The sequence below is a fragment of the Cygnus olor genome, chromosome 1 (assembly GCF_009769625.2).
Source record: "Cygnus olor isolate bCygOlo1 chromosome 1, bCygOlo1.pri.v2, whole genome shotgun sequence".
Taxonomy (NCBI): domain Eukaryota; kingdom Metazoa; phylum Chordata; class Aves; order Anseriformes; family Anatidae; genus Cygnus; species Cygnus olor.
The window spans coordinates 63,450,208-63,470,126 of NC_049169.1; the positions used below are offsets into that span (position 1 = coordinate 63,450,208).

The 19,919-nt window shown below is 40.0% G+C and overlaps 1 protein-coding gene across 10 annotated transcripts in view; it reads right to left on the reverse strand.

Moving 5' to 3' along the window:
• FGD4 (FYVE, RhoGEF and PH domain containing 4) overlaps window positions 1–19,919 on the reverse strand; it is a 120,926-nt gene that overhangs the window by 44,042 nt on the left and 56,965 nt on the right. For 8 of the 10 annotated variants that reach the window (XM_040561526.1, XM_040561515.1, XM_040561591.1 and 5 more), the window contains one exon: window positions 233–397. In XM_040561526.1, the coding sequence (XP_040417460.1) occupies window positions 233–397 (165 nt within the window). Of the gene's footprint in view, window positions 1–232; window positions 398–15,365; window positions 15,784–19,132; window positions 19,156–19,919 lie in introns of those variants that run through there. The other 2 variants (XM_040561589.1, XM_040561549.1) reach the window with 2 other exon arrangements.

Here is a 19,919-nt window from a genome sequence, read left to right on the forward strand (position 1 = left end):
TTTTTTAAACCGTGATAGTAAGTCCAATCTTTCTTCTGAGAACCTTTCTCAGCAAAATATTACTTCATCAGAAACTACCCATTCAAAGCATTTACAGAACATTTGTATTTCCATAGCAAACTTTTACCCCATTATTTTCTCTCCAAGAAGTACAATTATTTCAAGGTGCTCTACTTCTCTGAAAGTAAGATGAAGAACAAATTACCAAACTGAAGTATTTGATACTATTTACCTTGTGGCTTTGGATTTGAAGCTGAACGTGGGGACTGTTTGACTGGCACACTTCCATTTAATCCCTGAGCCGCTTCATTGCGTGCATTCTGCTCAACTAGCCTGGCTGTGGCACTCACTGGACAAGATCTAGACGGTATTAAGGACTTTGGACAGATGCTGCTGCCTGAAAAACAAATATGTTCAAAAAACAAGAGTTAGAAACAGGATTACATGCAAAGTAGAATGACTACAAACACACATTTTAAGCGCTAACACTTCTCCACAGCGAAAATTTGAATACTTGTCTTCACTTTGGAGAGTGTCTTATTGTAAAAATAAGCTTTACCTTTCACTCAAATTTATTACTTTGCTTAAATCTTGAAGAGTTGCATGTATTAAATATATATATATATATATATATATATATATATATATATTTCCACCATGGCTAGCCTAGTATCTCCTACAGAAAGCTTACAATCTCTGACTTCTTCCCATCTGAACTGTCAATGTGTTTGTTCAATAGAGCTATTGAAAAAACAGCATGTTTGTTCAGCCATTCTATTTCTGTATCCAAAGTGTTCACAAAATGCTATACATTCAAAATATTTTTATTATTGAAGATAGCATCCAAAATTTGCTAAATGTCATTTTTTTGTAGGCCAGAGCAATTATTACGGACATTAAAAAAAAAAAAAAAGAGCAAAGCACAAAGCCAGCGAACTTCTATTGCATTTCATCCTAGCAGAACGGAATTCATTCTAATTGAGAGGATCAATATGCTGCTATTTGTAAGAAAGCTGGATGCAAAAATAAAGCAAAACATATCTAAACAATAGAAACTGTAGTAAAAGCATGTGTTAGAAAGGTACTTCTGTAAGCCTAAACCATACATTTTGTTTTGTGGGCGTGGAAGTTATTCATTCTGTAAACCTTATCAAAGACTTAAAATACTATATGAAGGACCTAGAAATCTCACGTAAGTCAATATTCTTCCATCTCTGAGTCGGGAAGTGCAAGGGGAAGACTGAAAATCCATTTCTCATTTTTTTGCAGTGTTGCCATAATTATTTTCATTTTCACAAAATAACTAGGGTAGAGTTTGAATAGTTAAATTTATTGCTTTTCTTTGCCATCATTTTACCTCTGCTTGCTTGTACTAGCAGAAATGAAGTACAATTGGGGTTTTGTTTGCTAGTTTCCAAAAAAACGAATCCAAAACCCAGCCAACCATTTCATAAGGCAATCCTCTGTTGTCTTCTGAAAAACAACTGGTCTGCAGAACCTAGAAGAGCTGATATAATGCATCTTCCTATCCCGAGGCAAAATCCATTATATCAAGCCATTCTTAGCAACAGCCAAGCCTACTCTTAAAACAGCGGTGGAAAGAGATTCCACAGCTATTGCTTAACACTGTTTAAAGACTCTTCAATACTTTGTGGATTGCTACAGTATTTTCAAATACTTATTTCTTAGAAGCTTATTTTCTTTTTAAAGACTGCAATAGCTGTACACTAAGAAGAGGCTTCTACAAACATGGAGGCTTGCAAAGGTCCATGAAGAGATCAACAACCCACCCAACCAAGGCACTAGTATCAGGATCACAACACATGCAGGACACTCGTGGCTGCACCATTCCCTCTTCTGCTTCATTCAGTTACCCCAAGAACATAAAGGTTCTGGGACCAGCCACAGGGCCAATTTAATAATGCTCACCAGACATTTGTGATCTTAGGAGGAAACTCTTCAGCTGTGCTTCTTTGGGTATCTCCATATACAAAAAGTTGTCTTGTACTACAGTGGGAACTCTATCCCAGACCATTCCTCATTACACCAGGATATACACGTTATATACCTTAAGTGCCATCTCCACCTCTCCTATGTAGGTTGGAGTATTGAAAGTTCTTGGACAGACCCAGGGGATGGCATGGGGGTTGTATGAGCAAGTCTTCCCCATCTCCATCAAAGAGCTGACAGGCTGAGTTTCCCTCTCCTCCAGAAATCCATGCCATATTGCAACTGTTCACAGTCCAATTTGGAAATCCCCAACTTACAAACAATTTTAAGAAAGAGAAACTCCTGGCAGGATCAGTACATCCCACACATCAGGTAGGCAACTGAACATACATGAGAAATCAGTCTTACAACTTTGCAGCGAGGGTGAAAAGTGTGATGATGTCTTAGAGCTTTTTGAAAACTGTTCTGTCTGTCTGCAGATCTGACAGCTCACTTCAAAATTTCCACCTCCACAACTGCAGATCAGTGAGAGGCACTGCTACTGCCAACTGTTCAGGCCAAGGCTGGAAATCGCCATCAAAACAGTACCTTATTATTCGAATTCCCTGAGAAAACAAGGTACAGCCAGGGTTGGAATTGGAACATATTTTATGCATGCAACTTTATCAACGTGCTTTCTCCTGTTTAAGGCTATCACTCACCCAGACACAGAGCTGCTGCTGAACAGGGCAGTTCTATTGCCTACCACTCCTTCTCCCTCCTTGTCAGCAACTACTCCAGCTTCTCCTCCTGGCTACTCCTCCTCCTAGGCTAGCACCAGCAATTGTGAAACCACGCATTGAGATGAGCAGCAGAAATGAAACAATTGAAAGCTGGATTATGTTTTAGACAGGTGGGTTCAGTGAACCCATGGCCACTCCAGCACCACTGCTGGCACAAGGGAAGAGGCAGGAACATGGCTGGCAGGGGGGCAAGCCAGCACCCTGCTGCAGGAGTCCTTACTTCAGTCTAAGTATATCATTTAAATGCAACCCCAGTCCCTCAAAGTAAATATTCAGGCTTGGATTCTGCCTTGTTAACACACACACGCAGCTTTAGCACAAAGTCTCACAAAACCAGGAACATCTGAAAACCAATTTTTAATGCAAAAACATTGGTCTGCTTTAAGAATCAGTTTTGTTGTCAGCATCCCCCCCCACCCACCAGACTAGCACATGCTCATTGCATTCAATGCACAAAAGCCATTTTGCAAAGCTCCTCCGCTGTAATACAAGCGACAGAAGAGGTTGCTTCTTTGCAGTGAGATCTTCTGCAACCGCTGATATAATACAAAATTCCAAGAGGCATTCTGACCTAAAATGTACTGTGGTTTAACACTCCAAACAATTCAATGCTTGGTGAGTGCAGGGAATAAGAACATCTTCACATTCATTACTGTTGCACAAGCCATTATATGAATGATTCATCCTATCTGGAAGACTTATTTGCTGCAGATTGACACGCTACAGGTATTCATGACATATTTCAAACATGTAATTCTGTTAATCGTTCCACATCCCCAAGCCACATGTTTTGAAGAGTAATATAGCCACATCAGGATGAACAAAATACGTTCAGCTTTCTTCATACGTAAAGCTGGAATGGAAAAAGGTAAATGAAATCTGGCCACACCATACTTCTATGCAGAACTGAGTAGTCACATTCTCTGGAGGAAAAGCATACTTTAACATCCCTGGAAATCTAAGCCCTAGTTTCTTGCCAGTGAAAGATACTACCTTCCAGGTGATGTAGGCAATAAATAAATAAAATGTGACACAAATCTGTAGTGAATATTCCTGTATTTCTATCTAATAACAAAGACTTGCAAGCGTATTTTAAGAAAAACCCCAAACACGTCATTTTCAGCACGTACAAAAATACCAAATGTTTGCTCCACAAGCAATTCTGCTCAATTCTGACCATTTAAGAAGGCAGTCTACCTTTTAGAAATTCAATCATTGCACTGTAAGTACAACTTAATTTTTTATTATATATGCAAAAAGCCAGACATGCTGCAAAAACCTGCACTTTCTACTGGGCTGAAACAGATCCCCATTGCGATTGATTTTAATCTGATTAAAGAAACACCTGTGTATTTCTGCAATTTTATGTATTATAATAACCGAGAGATTTTAACTGAACTCAGACATGCAATGAGCAAAATACTACTTGCCAGTTACTGTATTCACTAGTACAGGACTAACACAGCCTGTTATAATTGGGGATAATTAAATACATTGAAGAGCAGAGAAAATTAAAACGGAGGCAGGCAGGAATGTAAATGAGAAAGAAGAGAAATAACTAACAGAAAAGAAAAACAAACGTAAGTTTGATAAGTGCTTAGTTGTTTTGCTTATCATCTGCAAGAAAATTAGATGTTTGAAGCTAGGAGATGCATTATCTAATTTTTCAGAGTATTTTAATTAAAAATAACTTGGAGCCATGAACTTTTTAGACAGTCAACCAGCTTGAAATGCCAGTAACATGAAAAAAAGACTTGTGCATTTACAAAAGGTTAAAGTAATGTTTCAGTACTGCATTGGTCTTCCATCAGAAGTTCCATGAGCTTCAGGAAAATAATCTCAACACCATCAGATTTTCTGTGATGTCCGCTTTTATCCCTGCATCCATACTGCTCCAGTACCCCTCTAATTTTTACTGCCATTGTGATTTACTCTTGATTGTACATTCTGAATGCACGAAATGCAATGTTTCCGGATGTAACCAAAGCCTATGGGGAAAGGGTTACTCTTTGGGGACTGGCAGGAGGCAAAATTTAAGTCTCAAAACCAGCTTTACTTCTCTGAAAATTACATAACTACATATACACACCCAGTGTATTAAGTCCCAACAATACCTACCATCATGATTGTGGTTTTGATTTAATATTGGTAGATCTTTTCGCATAACATCAGTGCAAAGCTTCACCCTTCCTACTTGCCCCCAGACACACATGGAGGTTCAGCTAATATTCTCCCTACCAAAGCCTTTACCTAAAGCATTAGTTTAGCCACAGTAATCTAGACATACAATCTCCTGGTAAATTGAAAACAATATTAAGTAGTTCTGACACTAAAAAGATTCATTCAAACATCCACTTGCTTCACTGAACGCTACAGGAGCCATAGTGGGGCCAGCGCAAGAACGAGCTGTTTCCTAAGTCCAAAGAAGAAAGCAGCCAAAGGACTCTTGCACAAGCAGTTACAATAGCAGATTTGTTGAGGCCTGAGCAGGAAATCTAGTAAATCAGGTCATGGATTTTGCCCACAACTGTGTCCAAACCCGCTCTCAAAATTAAGTTTTTGTAACTCAGTGCCTACTATTCACAGGCTTGCCCTTTTTGTGAGGAACTCATACAATACTTTGAGGCATATACTGCTAACTACATACCCAAACATGTTTTAAGAATAACAGCCTGGAATAAGCTAAAACTATCTGAAAATCTGGAGTGTGGAGGAGGAGAGTAGGAAGCCTGGAGATCCGAGTGTCTCTAATGAGAACAAACAAAAAATGTACCTTCTTCCAAATTCTATTAAATGCTATCCTCTAAAGTTAATTATGTATTTGCGTTTTGATACATTGTCCCCTCTCTATCATAGCAATGACAGACTTGTGAATGCCTTGCAACTTCAGAACAGTGCAAAAATTTCACACTGATATTCTGTTCTGTGCAGATGAGCTCTAAAGGTTAAACGTCAGGCAGCGTTTATTGTGGTGAGCAACTGCTGAAATACTGCAAGCAGTTGATAATGCAATGCTGTAAAAAGAGAAAAATAACTTTTGCTGAAGTCAGTAGGGCTGTGTAGCTGAAGAAATTAGTTTTCTTTCTGCAGTATGGTGCTGGCCAAAAAAAATAAAAGGCAAATATCAGAAGGTTAAGAATTATCTTTGAAGAGCAGAATCTTGGAAAAACTTAAGACGCAGATCAAGTTCTAGTGAAGTATTAGTTCAGATACACTTGCTAGCAAAATCAAAAAAAAAATTTCTTGCAAAGCTATTCTCCAGACACAAGCAAAAATATTCTAAGTTCAACAGAAGGTAGACCTGTTTCTGGGAATAATGGAGATGTGATGCATACAAGGCTATTATTTCTCATGTCATTGCATGGAAACATCCTTAGGATTACCAAATGCTGTCCTCCCTTTCACAGCATTTATTGCAAGGAGTAAATCACTCTGCAAGCAAATAAGGTAGAAAACAAGAAGTGTATCGATACCACTCCTTTTGTTCAATAAACATGGTGAATATAACCACAACATTTGATGGTAAAATTAAACAAGTGAAACATTACTCAACTCAAAACTGGTATGCCAAATACTTGCTACACAATACTTCCTGGGAACCAGAAAGGTAAGCTAGGTAAGCTAGTTTGCATAATAATGAAGAGCAGAGGTTTCCAAATTATAGTATGCACACCACACACGTGAGCCACTGAAAACAAACAGAGCAGGAATATAGAACTGAAAAAAACTTCAGTAAGTTCAACCATGTGAGAGACACAATTTTCTAATAAGAAATAATTTCATGACGAATAATAGTTCTTTTGAAATAATTTCACTTCTAAGAAGGTCTGGGTTATGCAGTGTTTTTGATAGAACCCAATTCAAAGCAGATACGTACCCGTATCTGCTTGGCCTAAGATGACACATTACTGCATTGGTCTGTTTTGTGGGTGTTCATGAGACGCAAGCAGTCACTGTCACCTTTCCCGTGTTTTCTCGAGCTTTATGGTTGTTCTGGCTGGGAGAAACCATGTGTCTTTCCCACAGTAATTTTTATTTTTGTGCCTGAAATAGTGCCTTACAGTCACTGCAACTAAAGAGCCCAAATTTGCTGAGCTACCAGCTTTGATGCCACTGCATTCAAACAGTTTACCTGCTTTAAGATTTTAAAGCCTAAGCTCCAAAAGGAAACACCGAAATACTAACAAGTAAGATAAAACATCGATAACCTCCTGATCTCAGTCTCAGGATGCTATATATACAACACAAAGTAAAGGACTCAATGGTGAATTTCACATTCACTACGTATGTTGTGCCAGCGCTGGCTACAGTAGGCATACTCAGTGTGTCTTAACTCTGCTTTCCTTCCTGGCTCTGATCTCTGTTCTTTGAGATCTGATCTAAAAGTAATTTCCAAGCAAGCAGGCCTGTGCATCTGCTGTGGTCTTAGTAAAAGGAGTAAGTCAGCAATTAATGTGACTCTCTCTTAACATTTGTCTACATTTTGGATTAGCACAATAACATAACTTGCATTGCTGGTGCTGTTCCAACAAAATAAAAAACATTGTACAAGACTTCAAATGGCTCTTTCCAGGGCTGAGCCCAACAAACAAGTTCCTTAGAAAACATTACAGTTTCTCCATTGGACAATTAGAGATTACAACAGAGAATACAACACATGCCTCATCAGAGAGGGCACATTCTGGAGTCAGGAATATGGAAATGCAAAGTCAGAAAAGGGAATGCAAAGCAAGTCAAAAAACCACCTGCAGTATGTGGAGTCTTTAAAATCAAAATTAATTTGATAGAAGTCCAAGTGGCATATGCTATACTATAATGCTAACTAGTCACATAAAATAAAACAGGAAAAGGAACAGTGAACAGCTTTTAAAAACTGTACCCATGGTTTGAGCCTTCTGAGAACAAGGCTCTCTGCAGTCACCATCTTCTACACCTTCCCTCTGCTGGACCACAACTTTCCTATTGTTGACAGACTTGCAGTGCCACTGCTCTCTAATCACTCAGTTTTTGGAGGACACCAGTGGTGAAACTGATGCTCAGGCACCTTAGGGGTGGAGGACCTCAGCTGAAGCTGAGGTTACTGATGGCCACAGGGGTGGAGGGTTGCGGAAGCTGCAAGTCTCTGAGATAATGCGACAACCTCACTGCTGGCCTTTGCTGCTGTGGTTTTCTACTCTTACATCTTCCTCCATCATAAGAAGCAGAGGCAGCAAGCCTGTGGGTCTTGCTACTGACAGAGCAACTGCTCCAGATGGCAGGACCTCCAGAAACCTGCCACTGCTACTCCGTCCTCTGAAAGGGAGAAGGGGCATGGAGGGAGCAGGCAGGACCGCCCGGCTTGGGCTGAAGCGCGCCTCCGTTTCCCTTGAGTGGAAACCACTAATTCAGAATATGCTGCCAACGTGCAGTTTGTGGTTTGAGAGTAGTAGCTTATGACTTAAGTCCTCGGCCAAAAACACAGACTCTATTATATTAAGGCTCTTAGGAGTCACCTATACTCATATACACTGGGACAACGGCTTTAGCGATGGCTGCTGTTAATCAGCTATTTAATGATTATTGGAGATTTCTCATATGAACAGAGACAAGCAACTTTCAATTCACATCTCCAGAAGAAAACATATGATTAAAGGGAAAGCTCTAAGCAAAATGAGTTCTGTTTACAGGAATCAAGAACTACTCTTTCACATGAATACTTGGGTTCCTGTATTACAAAAACAGTCCCTCAAACTCATTTTCACTTTGGTCTTTGAACATGTATTATCAAGCCCAAAATCTAAACAAAATATGCAGCAGTGTTCTTTTTACCTCTGGAGACTTTTCATAGTTTGTTTTTAATAAAATAGTATCAATATTGTTTAAGTGATTTGGGCCTGATTTCTTCTTTTTGTGAAGACTATCTCCAAGACTTAAAGGCTACCAAGGTTTCTAACCCTACAAATGATAAACCATAAGCTTCATGTATTTAAAAACGATGACTTTACCACAAAAAAAAAATAAAAATAATAATAAGAAGTGTGTAGTAAGTAGCAGCAGTTTCATCGCTCCAGGATAACGCAGAGGAAGCTGATCCTTGAAACCACCACATTCAGCTTTCTGCTGTTACTGTCTCATTTCTACACCAGGTAATTTCAGGTAATTTCTCCCTCCTTGTCAACACAGTCTTTTGCTAGTTCCGTAATACATGATAGCAACTTTCAGCTCAAGAAGTGCTTCTCACATGGCAATATTTTACAGTCCCAGGAGAGTACTGACTACATCCTTCAATCTCTTCCCTGTGGCAATCGTGGTAAAATTGGTGAGCATTGTACCTGAGGGCCATTTGCTTCCCTCCCTGTCCTTGTGAACTTTTTACAGTTTCACACGCATTTGATGAAGGAAGGGCTTGAGTAAAGTTTGTGTCTTTCTTGAGTTCCTACTGCATTAATAGCCATTGTGGTGAACCCTACCATGAGAAAAGATTAGCATGAAGCACTTCTGCCAAGTTTTCCCAAAGTATTTTTTCCTTTCAGTTTTCCTTGTAGAGCTGTGAGGTGAGGAATGGATCCCCAGCCAGTCTACAAAACAGTGACTTTTTTTTTTTTAAATGAATTTTAGGTTATCAGCATATTTTACACCAGCAGCACTCATCATTTTTGAAATATCCTGACCTCCTACTTAATGAGAACACCCCATTTGAATAATCAGACCCGTTGATCACAGAACAATCACTTGTCTGAACAAGGGCTGTGGCATTAAGCCGTAGATATTTCTTTTGCTTGATTTGCTGAGTCTTAAGATGGTTTAATTTCTTCCAGTTACCGTATGTAAGATAACCAGCAGGATGCCATAACTAAGCAGCAGTCTAACATTTCATATTAAGGAGAGCACCTCCAGTACTGGAATCATGTTAGGAAAACATGCAGATACTTTTATTTTGTACAAACTATTGAAATTATTCAAGATGTCATATTAAAATATACTTATGCAATTGTAATACTAATTCAAAGAATAAAAAAAAAGTCATTCACTTCTATAAATTCTAAGCTATTATAAAACAATAGTGTTTAGGTTTGACAAATACTTACAGGTTTTCAAAAAAAAGATAAATAAGACTGAACTGTAAATTTCACCATTTTGCTCACTATACACTGCTTAAGAAGACTTCCCTATCAAGTCAATTGTTGATATTTTCCTCTTCTTCTCTGCCCAGTTACCTATGCAGTTGTTTCAGATTCATCTCAACTCAGAGCTATTTTAGAAAACACACATATACTTTAAGACATACATTCAGCTACTTCTGTTGATAGGAGATGAATTGCTAGGCAAATATTTTTAGAAATAGGATGCTTAGAAATAAAAAAAAAAAATACCACAGACCCACAGGAAAAAAAAAATCTAATAACAGGAGGTTCAAAGTATAACTGACATCTATTCTTTCAGAAGATCTGAACACACTGATAGAAAGATACATTCTGATAGCATTTAAGTAGTTTCAAGGTATGAATGTATATGCATTATATCTGGAATGCATAATAGCCAAAGGTCCAAACAGAAGTCAATTATGCAATACAAGCCAATAAAATTATCACTGATAGACAGGAACTGCTTCCCACTGCCAGCTGCTGAGGCAGTGTGTCAGGCCAGATCTGGCAACCCAAAACCATCCAGGAGCCAGCCAGCACTGACACGAGTTGTTCCACCCGCTCCCCTCCCTCCTCCTGGCTGCCTGCTCCCACCACTTTGCATCAGTGCTGGCATGCATCTAGCCACAGGATGCAGGCCGGGAAAGTTAAGCCCTCAGAAATGTAACCCTGCCAAACAAAAAAAAAAAAAAAAAAAAAGCAACTAACTCTCTTCCAGATTCACACCTTCAGTCACCTCAGATGCACTGGGGCTTGGGCAAAGATGCAAATGTATTGACAGGGGAAAGGAAGACAAGGCACTCTTTTCAGAGGCAAGTAGCCACTAGATGATGTTAATTCCATTCAATCCCTTCTTAAGGGTTATTGTTGGAGAAAACAGTATTGAAATGTGTGTGTTTGTGTCAAAACCCTATTCTCTAAACATACATGAATCAAGACTTAAAATAATATGCTCTAATTAAAGAAAAGGCTGCAGCATGTTAACTGCATAATAGCATCACAACAGCACACCAGCCACTACTTTCTGTTATACTTCAATCTTTCAAATATTTAAAATTATGGACGTGATAAAGAACAGTGATAAAGAGGGTGATAAACATGTGGCTGTGAGTCTCTTAAATACGTATCAGCAGCACAGCTGTGCGGTGCTCCAGCTGCTCAGCAGAGAACACTTTTCCTCCCCGAAGTCAGCGGTGCACAGCCTGCTGTCAGGCTCTCTGAGCACTCCTGTCTCCCTGCCAAGTAATTAACAACCATCATCTACAAGACACAGAAAAACAAGCAGCTCCCTGGGAATGGCTCATTGCACCGAAACAGAAATATAAAGAACCCAAAGCTGGACACTTCACAAGAATTCAAGTGCTTCCTGCTTTTGCCCTGGTTGGGAAAAAATAAATAAATAAGAATAGCTAGAAAAAGCTTGGTTTAAGTACATTTAGGGCCTTCCTGTGAAATTGTTTAAGAGGGACCTTCCTTCTTCTGTCTCCTCAAACCCTACCATAATTATGCCAGTTTTTATGTGGCACCTTGCCTATAAAGAGCGATAGAGAGAGAGAGATCACGATTTCACGCTAACTCATCAGTTTCTAATCATCCTTACAGAAGGAAGTCAAATACATGTTGCCTGGAATCCAAATGGGGAATAAAGCCTTAGCCTTAAATTGCCAAAAATTACTACCGTTTGTGCTGCTGTTCACAGAGCTTGCTTCAGCTCAGCAGACCTGCCATCAGTGCAATCACCCCTTGAACATCAAAACAGGTTGCAACAGCTTTGTTTTATGCTATGAACTGGCCAAGAGATACAAACTGAGAACAATTGTAATGTTTATTTCTCTCTCCTCTCTTTTCCAGAATCCCATTTAAAATATATTTAAAAAAAATAACTACTATATGATGAATTTTAAATATCATCTCTTAAAACTTAATTCAGAAAATTAACACGTTTTTCTTGCAGACTCAGATGAATATTTACCACCCTGTTCCAAAAAGCTTAATAGTCATATGATTGTTTAAGTAACTTCCTTATCTTCAAAGGAGCAAATGGATAGAAAATGCTTTTTAAAAAGTCATATGAAGTAAAAATACATTAAACCCACCAACACTTCCTAAAGAGAAATGATTCTAAAACAACTCGAGTTTTGTCCAGCACACTTGAAGGATGTGCAACCTTTCACTTTGCAAACATTCTGAAAATGAAAATGTTTAAGGCCTCAGGACAGACTAAAAAAGGCTGCTCAAAACCAAAAATAAAACCACGGAGACTGACCAAGACGACCCCCACAGAAAAGGGTTAGCTTTATCCCCTTCATTTCCTCACCATCCTTTGAGTTCGCATCACTTACTTCTTACCAACACTAATACTTTTTGGATTTATTGCCAGGCCAACGTAACCCCACAAGAAAACAATATGCTGCTTGTATCATACTAGTTTTCTGCTGTGTGAGCAATCTGAAATGGCTTGGGGATGAGACCAAAAGCCTCGGAAAGGCCCAGGGAGGGCCTGGGCAGCCCCCTCGCAGCACCCACCCATTCGGTCACGTGAGCTGCTCACCCAGCTGCAGCACAACCCTGAGGACTCCTGTGCAGCATTCATCGTTTTCCTTAAAGCCTCACTTTTTGGCATCAGAACAGTATCAAAATATTCATTAAAAAAAAAAAAAAAAAAAAGCTGACAGCTTGCATGTTGGGGATGAAAGTCTTCCAAAACAGAGAGCAAACAAAAACCCATGACATTAATCAAAACAAACCAAACAAACAAAAACACATTTGTTTAAGGCTAAATATTTCATTGCTTTTATAACCTTAAGTTTGCCAATACTCCAATCCCTCTCCACCTTATATGACCTCACCCAGTTGTTGCTTCCCTCCTTTATTTTTTCCTTTCTCTCCCTCCCTGCAAGCGACAGGTCATTCCTGCATGGGCATCTTCACAAGCAAGAGCAGTCACAGTATGTTAAATATTTCACAACAATATAAAGCATAGATTGTGTTTGATAACTACCTACTCCTCTTCCTGTCAATTACTGCGTGTCATGCTGCAAGGAAACACACAGGCTCTGGGTTTCCATATCCTTACAGCAATTTAATCCTTCTGTCTTATAGTGATCATAAACCCAGGGCAGGGGGGAAAGATGGGGAAAATGAGTGTGCCATGACTAATTTCTATTTTTAGAAAAGAGTCAACGAATTCACTAGGTTTACAAGCACTGACGTAAACCACCAGCCCGTCTTTCACTGTTTATACAGCACCTAGCACTGAAAAGACCAGCAGAAGACTCTGGGGCCTGCAGTCACAGTGCAAAGCACAGTGATGGAGCTAATGAAGAACACTTAGTTCTTTGGTGACTTCTGTGGGTCACAGTAACATTGAACCTTTCAAAATGACATTGCTTGAAATGAGTTTTTCAGTGAAGTTTTCACCCTATAGTGAATAGTAATAATAAGAATAAAGCTGTAAAGTTCTTTTCTTCAAAAACGTCAAAGCTCCAGAAAAGATGCACTGTACACATTTCCTGTATTTGTTACAGGCCTTCAATACTTGGAAGAATTGCTTTTGTCAGGCAACTGGATGCTCTCCCTCAATCGCATGTTTAACATTGCAGCTGCAGTGACTAAACTGAGGTGAGAATTTACATCCCTGAAGAGGCACTGTCCCTTCAAGTCCCAGTGCCCCAGCAAGTAACAGCAGAAGCAGTAGCTCCATGTGTCTTTTAGGTGCTATTTAGGAATGTCAAGGGATATTTGTCCGCTCCATTTCAAACCTGCGCTGACTGGAACAACTTGGTGTCACCGTTTTTATGCATGCTGTCTATGCACATGGGTCTCCTGATACCAGTCTGGAAAGGTCACGCTACGTGATCCCTGCATGCTCTTCCATAGGCTGCTCTTTGCTCTGCTCACCCTTCAAGCCAAGTACTTGCAAGACAGTCCACTACTGCTTTCATGCAACTTCTGACTGGAGCCTGAGCAAAGAGACACTGCCTGAAAAATACCACAGCAGTATGACAGTATACTTTATATCACCTTAAGGCACATATAAATGCATTTGCACTTCAGATATTTGATCTCTCAGAATCAGAGATCACAGCTTCACCAGTGTATTCCATATTCAGACTGCCCCTGTTATACGTAAGTATACTGTAAGTCAAACTGAAATAGCCAAAAACATGCCAAAGGGCAAAAGTGAAGATTACTTCTAATACCAAAAATAGTACTTACGGCACCACACGGAGCTTCCTGGAAATCTATGAGGGTTTTGTGTTATGTTTATAGGAAAATAGTATGCATTACAGATCCTAGAAAACAGCTCCTAAGAGCAAGACTGACTGGTGGGGAAAAAAAAAAAAAAAAAAAGACGTTTCCTACTATCACATGTAGATTTTTCTCAGGATACAGAATAACGATACAAAGTGGGAGGAAAGTTACGATGCCCATTCTGTTGGGTGATTACCAAAATCTAAAGGGAGAAGGGCGACTTCAAACCTGATAATAAAACAGATAAGGAGCCAAGAGAAAGATTTTAAAACAAGTATTCTTTGTACCTATGAAAAATCAGATGCCCACAAACACTGAGGTCAGGAGGCAGAGCCATTTGCATGCATCTGCTCCAAGCTTCTCTAGCAAATCTCTCAAGCTCACCCATGCAATCATTCCCTTCCCTCTATGCATCCTCAGAGGGCTTTCAAGAGGAAAACCAGCACGCTGAACCCAAACCTTCCACAGACCTATGCCATCTGTATCTCTGTGCAGAACTGAATTAAAAGTGTTCAGAAGTTAGGGCTAAATATAAGCCATTTTAAGTCAACTTACCCTAAGCTGAACTTTTGTCAGAACTGCAAAATGCACTCAAGTAAAGCAGCAACTTCAATAGTATTCTTAAATATTGTTAGAAACATATTTTCAATGCAAAAAAAAATCCAGACCTTTCATTGCATGGTATAATACAAGATGACATTCTTTTATTCTGGAAGCTAATCCTGTACTTTAAAGGTATCAGAAGTGCAAGTTAAATGGATTATTGCAAGATCACACAAGAAAAGCTAAGCACGTTGGAAGCATACACCTATTCCTAAAACAATGCAAGAGATAGTGCTTTGAGCCAGTGCTGATTTACAGAAGTGCACTACAGAAATCTTGCAGCTATGAATAGAACTCAATGAACCTGACAAACAAGCCAGAAGTAGAAATAAATATCACAAAACTGATTTGCTTTAGAAAGTCTCGAGCTGGTGAAAGCAGCAGCAGAACAAGCCAAAAGTAACACAGTTCCCTGTGTGGCAGATTCACTAGGCAAACAGCTCAAGCAACTGCAATCTCATTTACTCAGAATAAGAGCAAAAAGACACCACCACATTCCAGCTGTATTGCCTCACACAGCAGCTGGATTTTAATGTGTTTACTTGCTTCAAGGCACCCCCCGAGAAAGTTTAACTCATTGTGCCTCTGGACACAAACACCCCCAAGCCTTGAAGAGATTAAGGCTTAACAGAAGCATCCCGTTCAGTCTTACCTGGTTCAGAAGACATTTTTTTTAAAAAATATATTCCAGTACCACTGCACGAGGAATTGCTTTCACAATGGTAATAACCCTGTGGCACGCTCACATATATCCTATTTACATGACCTATAAGCTGCCAGAAAGGACTTGCCAGATGTACAGTATATGCCGACAGTTTACATGCTGGGTCTTTCAATTACACCGTGCTCCTCCTCTGGCCAGCCGGTTTCAAGAGGAAAAACGTAAGCATGCGAGCCAGTCAGCTTAGAGAAAGAAGTGAAGCCTGCTGCTCACTATTAAAGAGGAAAAACAAAGAAATCAGCTTATGTAACTACACAGTGCTGGAGAAGGGAGGAGGAAGAGGAGGAGGGACAACCATAAATTGTTTTGTCTAATGCTCAAGCCGCTATGAAAGTTCTGTCACTACAAACTGCGTTGCTCTTTGAAAATAAAGCACTATCAAGGTTAAAGGACAAATTCGAGCATTTCTGTGGTCGGGACTTCGTTCTCCCTTTACACTACACAATGCTCGTTTCTAATATATTTTTTTTCACTGTATAATGTGTATACTTCATTCTAGGAATAAGTTTATAAACACAGCACACAATACTGGAGCAGTGGACAAAAAAGTCTACACTAAGGAATTGTCATGAAAATATTAGCTTATTTGGCACAGATTAAGACTCCCTGGAATTATTTAAAATCAAATTTTAAATGGCATAAACTAGCTATTGTGCCCAAGGACAGAACACAAAGCGATTACAGTGAATTCTGTACTGTGAAATGCAAATTTTCAAAAAGTGAAAGGACCAACAGAAAAGAAAAGTTACTGAAAGTGGCATTTTTTTTTGTTGCTCACATGTGAGCTCTCCGATCACATGGTCCCTGGCTGGCACGCATTTATACCAGCAGGAGAAAGAAACCAGGATTTAAATCCAGCCCTGTCAATTTGGATAACATGAGTCCGGATACAGCAGCCAGCTCTTCATTCACTGCAGCTGAGGTCATCTTCAGCCAGGGCTCCAAACCACATCTCCCTGCAGCCCCTTCCACCAAGGTCCACTCCTAATCCTCACACTCAAGGCTACGCACAAGCACACCGCCGCAGAACTGCTCTGAAGGACAAGTACCAAGGGTTACAGGGAATACACTTGCAAAACAATCCATTGTTATGAATATCTGTTTTTTCACTGAGGATACAGCTCTCTTGATGAGGGCAGCTAATTATTTCCTTTCTAGTACAGATGTCAAAGTTCGTTTTTTTTTTTCCAAAACCTGTAAGAGCAACTATGTTCTCCTATTTATTTCAAAACTTTGGTTTTATTTTTCTTCTTGAGATGAGGAGATGCAAGTTCAGCGCACATGGATTTGAAAACTAAACAGAATCCATTTTTAGCCCTTTAACCCAGACTTTCATGTGTTGTTTGTTTGTTTTTGACATGTATTTTTGAACTGCTCAAATGGCAATTTGCCATCTTTGATACTCCTAGCCAGTAATCCTGGTCTCATTAAAGAAATCTCATTCAACCAAGGTCATCAATACACCATGAAAAAAAAAGTAACAGTGTGTAAATGATTAAGTTTATAAAAGGCGGGACTAAGAGACCAGACTGAGAACTCCAATGAACAGGTTACATTTCTGTTCTGAAGCTCATCTCCCAGAGTTCAAAGACTGCCTCCTTAATTGGGGCTTCCAGATGAAGCAAGCCTACAACAGAACACCGTCTCTCTCCAGAAAAGGCTTTGCGAAGAAAATGCATTTTCTTGGGTATCCCATATTTGAAAAAAAACCGCTTTCCACACCAGACTGTTTTGTCCACCTGCCAGTGAGACTTGGTCCATCTTCCTTCAGCCCGACACACTTTTCCTAACCCAGGAAAAACACTGATGATGCACACAGGTGGCAGATTTTAAATTCAGATGGGATCAGCAATAGTTTTCAATTTTCATGCAAGCAACACAGTAGATTAGAAAACTGTAAGAGAAAAGGCTGCAAAATAGTACAAAAAAGCAATGGATTCAGGTAAGCAGTTACAGAAATACGAGATACTGCCCGCCATAAGGTAAGAGAAGATGAGGGGTCAGACCAGGGAAAGCACAGGGCAGTGGCAGGGAAAAATCAAAACCAGCTGCCAAGTCTTCCTTTTCGGGTAAGCACATATCCCAGCTATTTCTGACTCCGCAGCATGAGACGCGTGGGAGGGAGGCCATCTGAGCTCCCAGATTCTGCTCTCCTCCATCCCTGAGGTGCCAGCAGGAGGCACGGAGCACACACCAGATCCCAGCTCTGACTAGGGCTGGTCCACCTTCTACCCATCAGGTGACTTCACTGCTTGCAACAGCTCATGGAGAGCAACCTCAGATCCTGATTTGCTCAGGGAAAAAAAAAAGGAATTTCACAAACTTAAAGGACATTGTGAAATTTCCTTTCCAGAACAGCAACATTAAACAGGTATAAAGAAGTCTCCAAAGCCTAACTTCGAAACACACACTTAAATCCTCCATTTTTTTTTTTTAAAAAAGAAGATTGTTTTATCTCTGTTTGATTAGCTAGCAGATAAGGGGATTTGGGGGAGATTAAAACAGATACAGTGGGGACATCTCATTAATCTATTCCCCTGGTTTCACAGGAGTTTTATACCCAGCTTTCCTTACTATAAGAACAGAAACAGTGCAAAGTACAACCTACACCCTAATGTCATATTATCAAATATTAGTTGCAATCACATTGACAAGAGGCACAGCTGTATCTGACTGGTCATTAGAACATATCCCTCAACTTTAAAGAAAAATTAACTGAAGAATAAATTTACATTTATTACATTTTTCTAAAAGCAGAAAAAGTGGCATGGAGAACATCTAGTTAAAGTGTTCTCATTAGTGGTTAATTAAAATTATACCACTGTGTAGCTGCTGTCATTTAATATGAATAAAATAGCTATTCAAACTAAAACCAGCATAGTTTTGGTCCACACGCATGCATGGTAAAGTAGTTTAACTTTACAAAACTGAGTTATCTCAACTCAAAAGTATTGGCTCACCATATGACTTCATGACTCCAGTACTAGAGTTTTTACAAATGACTAATAATAAATATAGGATATTTACTCTGATTTCCACCTCCAAGCACTCTGCAAACTAAACTTCACAAGCTTTCTTACTATTTTCCCCATTTTGCAGGTAAGAGGACTCAAATCGTTTGCCTCTTTTGACTATTCTTAATTTGATGAAGCTATTGTTGAGAACAAAGTCACGTTATCGTGAGCACTCTCAGGAAATCTGAAAAGTTGAACCAAGTATTAAAGGGCGACATGGACAGCATTCCACACTTTCACACACCCCTGAGAACAAATCAGCTCATGTGACAGTGAATCACAGCCCAACGTTCAGTCTCTCTGCCTTCAGCTGCCGTCTCACTGCAGGCTCACTTCAGGCACAGAGCGTTTGAAAAGTTTTGTTGAGAATACTGCATCAGGATATGGTATGCAGTTTCTGCAAGCCAGTCATGGAGAAAAAGTGATTTTTCTCCCACCTGAAGGATCAGTAGCCTCAGATCCCTTCCAGCACAGAACAGAGCACAAGCAGTTTGAATTCCAATACATCAGTGCTCTCTGTTGAAAGCACCCCCTCCTTTTTTTTTTTTTTTTTTTCCTTCTTCCTGTGACAGACCTTTAAATATACCGGTTAATCCAAAAGAGACTTAAAACCACATCAACCAAACAGGCACATTTCACAGGGTTCCCATAAGGTAGATACGGCTGTCTCACACTGTTACTTACCTCTCACCCTTTTCCTTTCCACCCAAGTACTTCAAAAGCACAGTAATTTGGTCCTAGGCAAAAATGAAGGCACGCTTTGTCCCTAAGCCAAAACAGTTTCCAAGGTCCTGTCAGAAGTCTGCAGTGTTCTGTTTGGTTCCCAGCTGTTCTTAGGGTAATGGGATTAGCTAGCAAGGCACCACACACCCTTGCCCCAGAAAAATCCACTCTCCTTCAGCCTTTGCATGTGCTGCCCTTAATTCTTCATTCTTGTTATAACCTTAAATAAGCAATGTGCAAGAGCCCAACATAGTCCTGCCACTCGTGCTTTGTTGTTCCATTTGGCTGTAGGGGGGACATGGTGTGGGCTTCCTGCCTTTGATCACCATGTGGCAACAAAATAAAAGTCAAGCAGCCAACTACCAGGAGCTGCACGTGAGGAAAACCACCACATGGATGTTCAGAAGTTTCCCCTCTCTGCCAAGGAAGGGAGATGATGCCCACAAGGATGTGGTTAACGTAACAGCTGCATTTCAATTTAGTGGTTCTAGTACGTGAACCACTTTGCAGCTATAGTCAGTTTACTCCCTTATCAAAACATCCAGCCCATGATCAGGCAATGCAACCCGGCAGGAAAATCCCCACAGGCAAAACAAAGAGTTTTCTTTCAGGTTAGCAAACTGAACGGGTGTTTTCTACAACCTGACCAGCTCCAAGAGGCGTGTGGTGGAAGCCACAGCATGGCACGGCACAGCGGGCAGGAACATGCCTGCCCTTCTCCAAGCCAGGCTGTCCCCTCAGATCAACT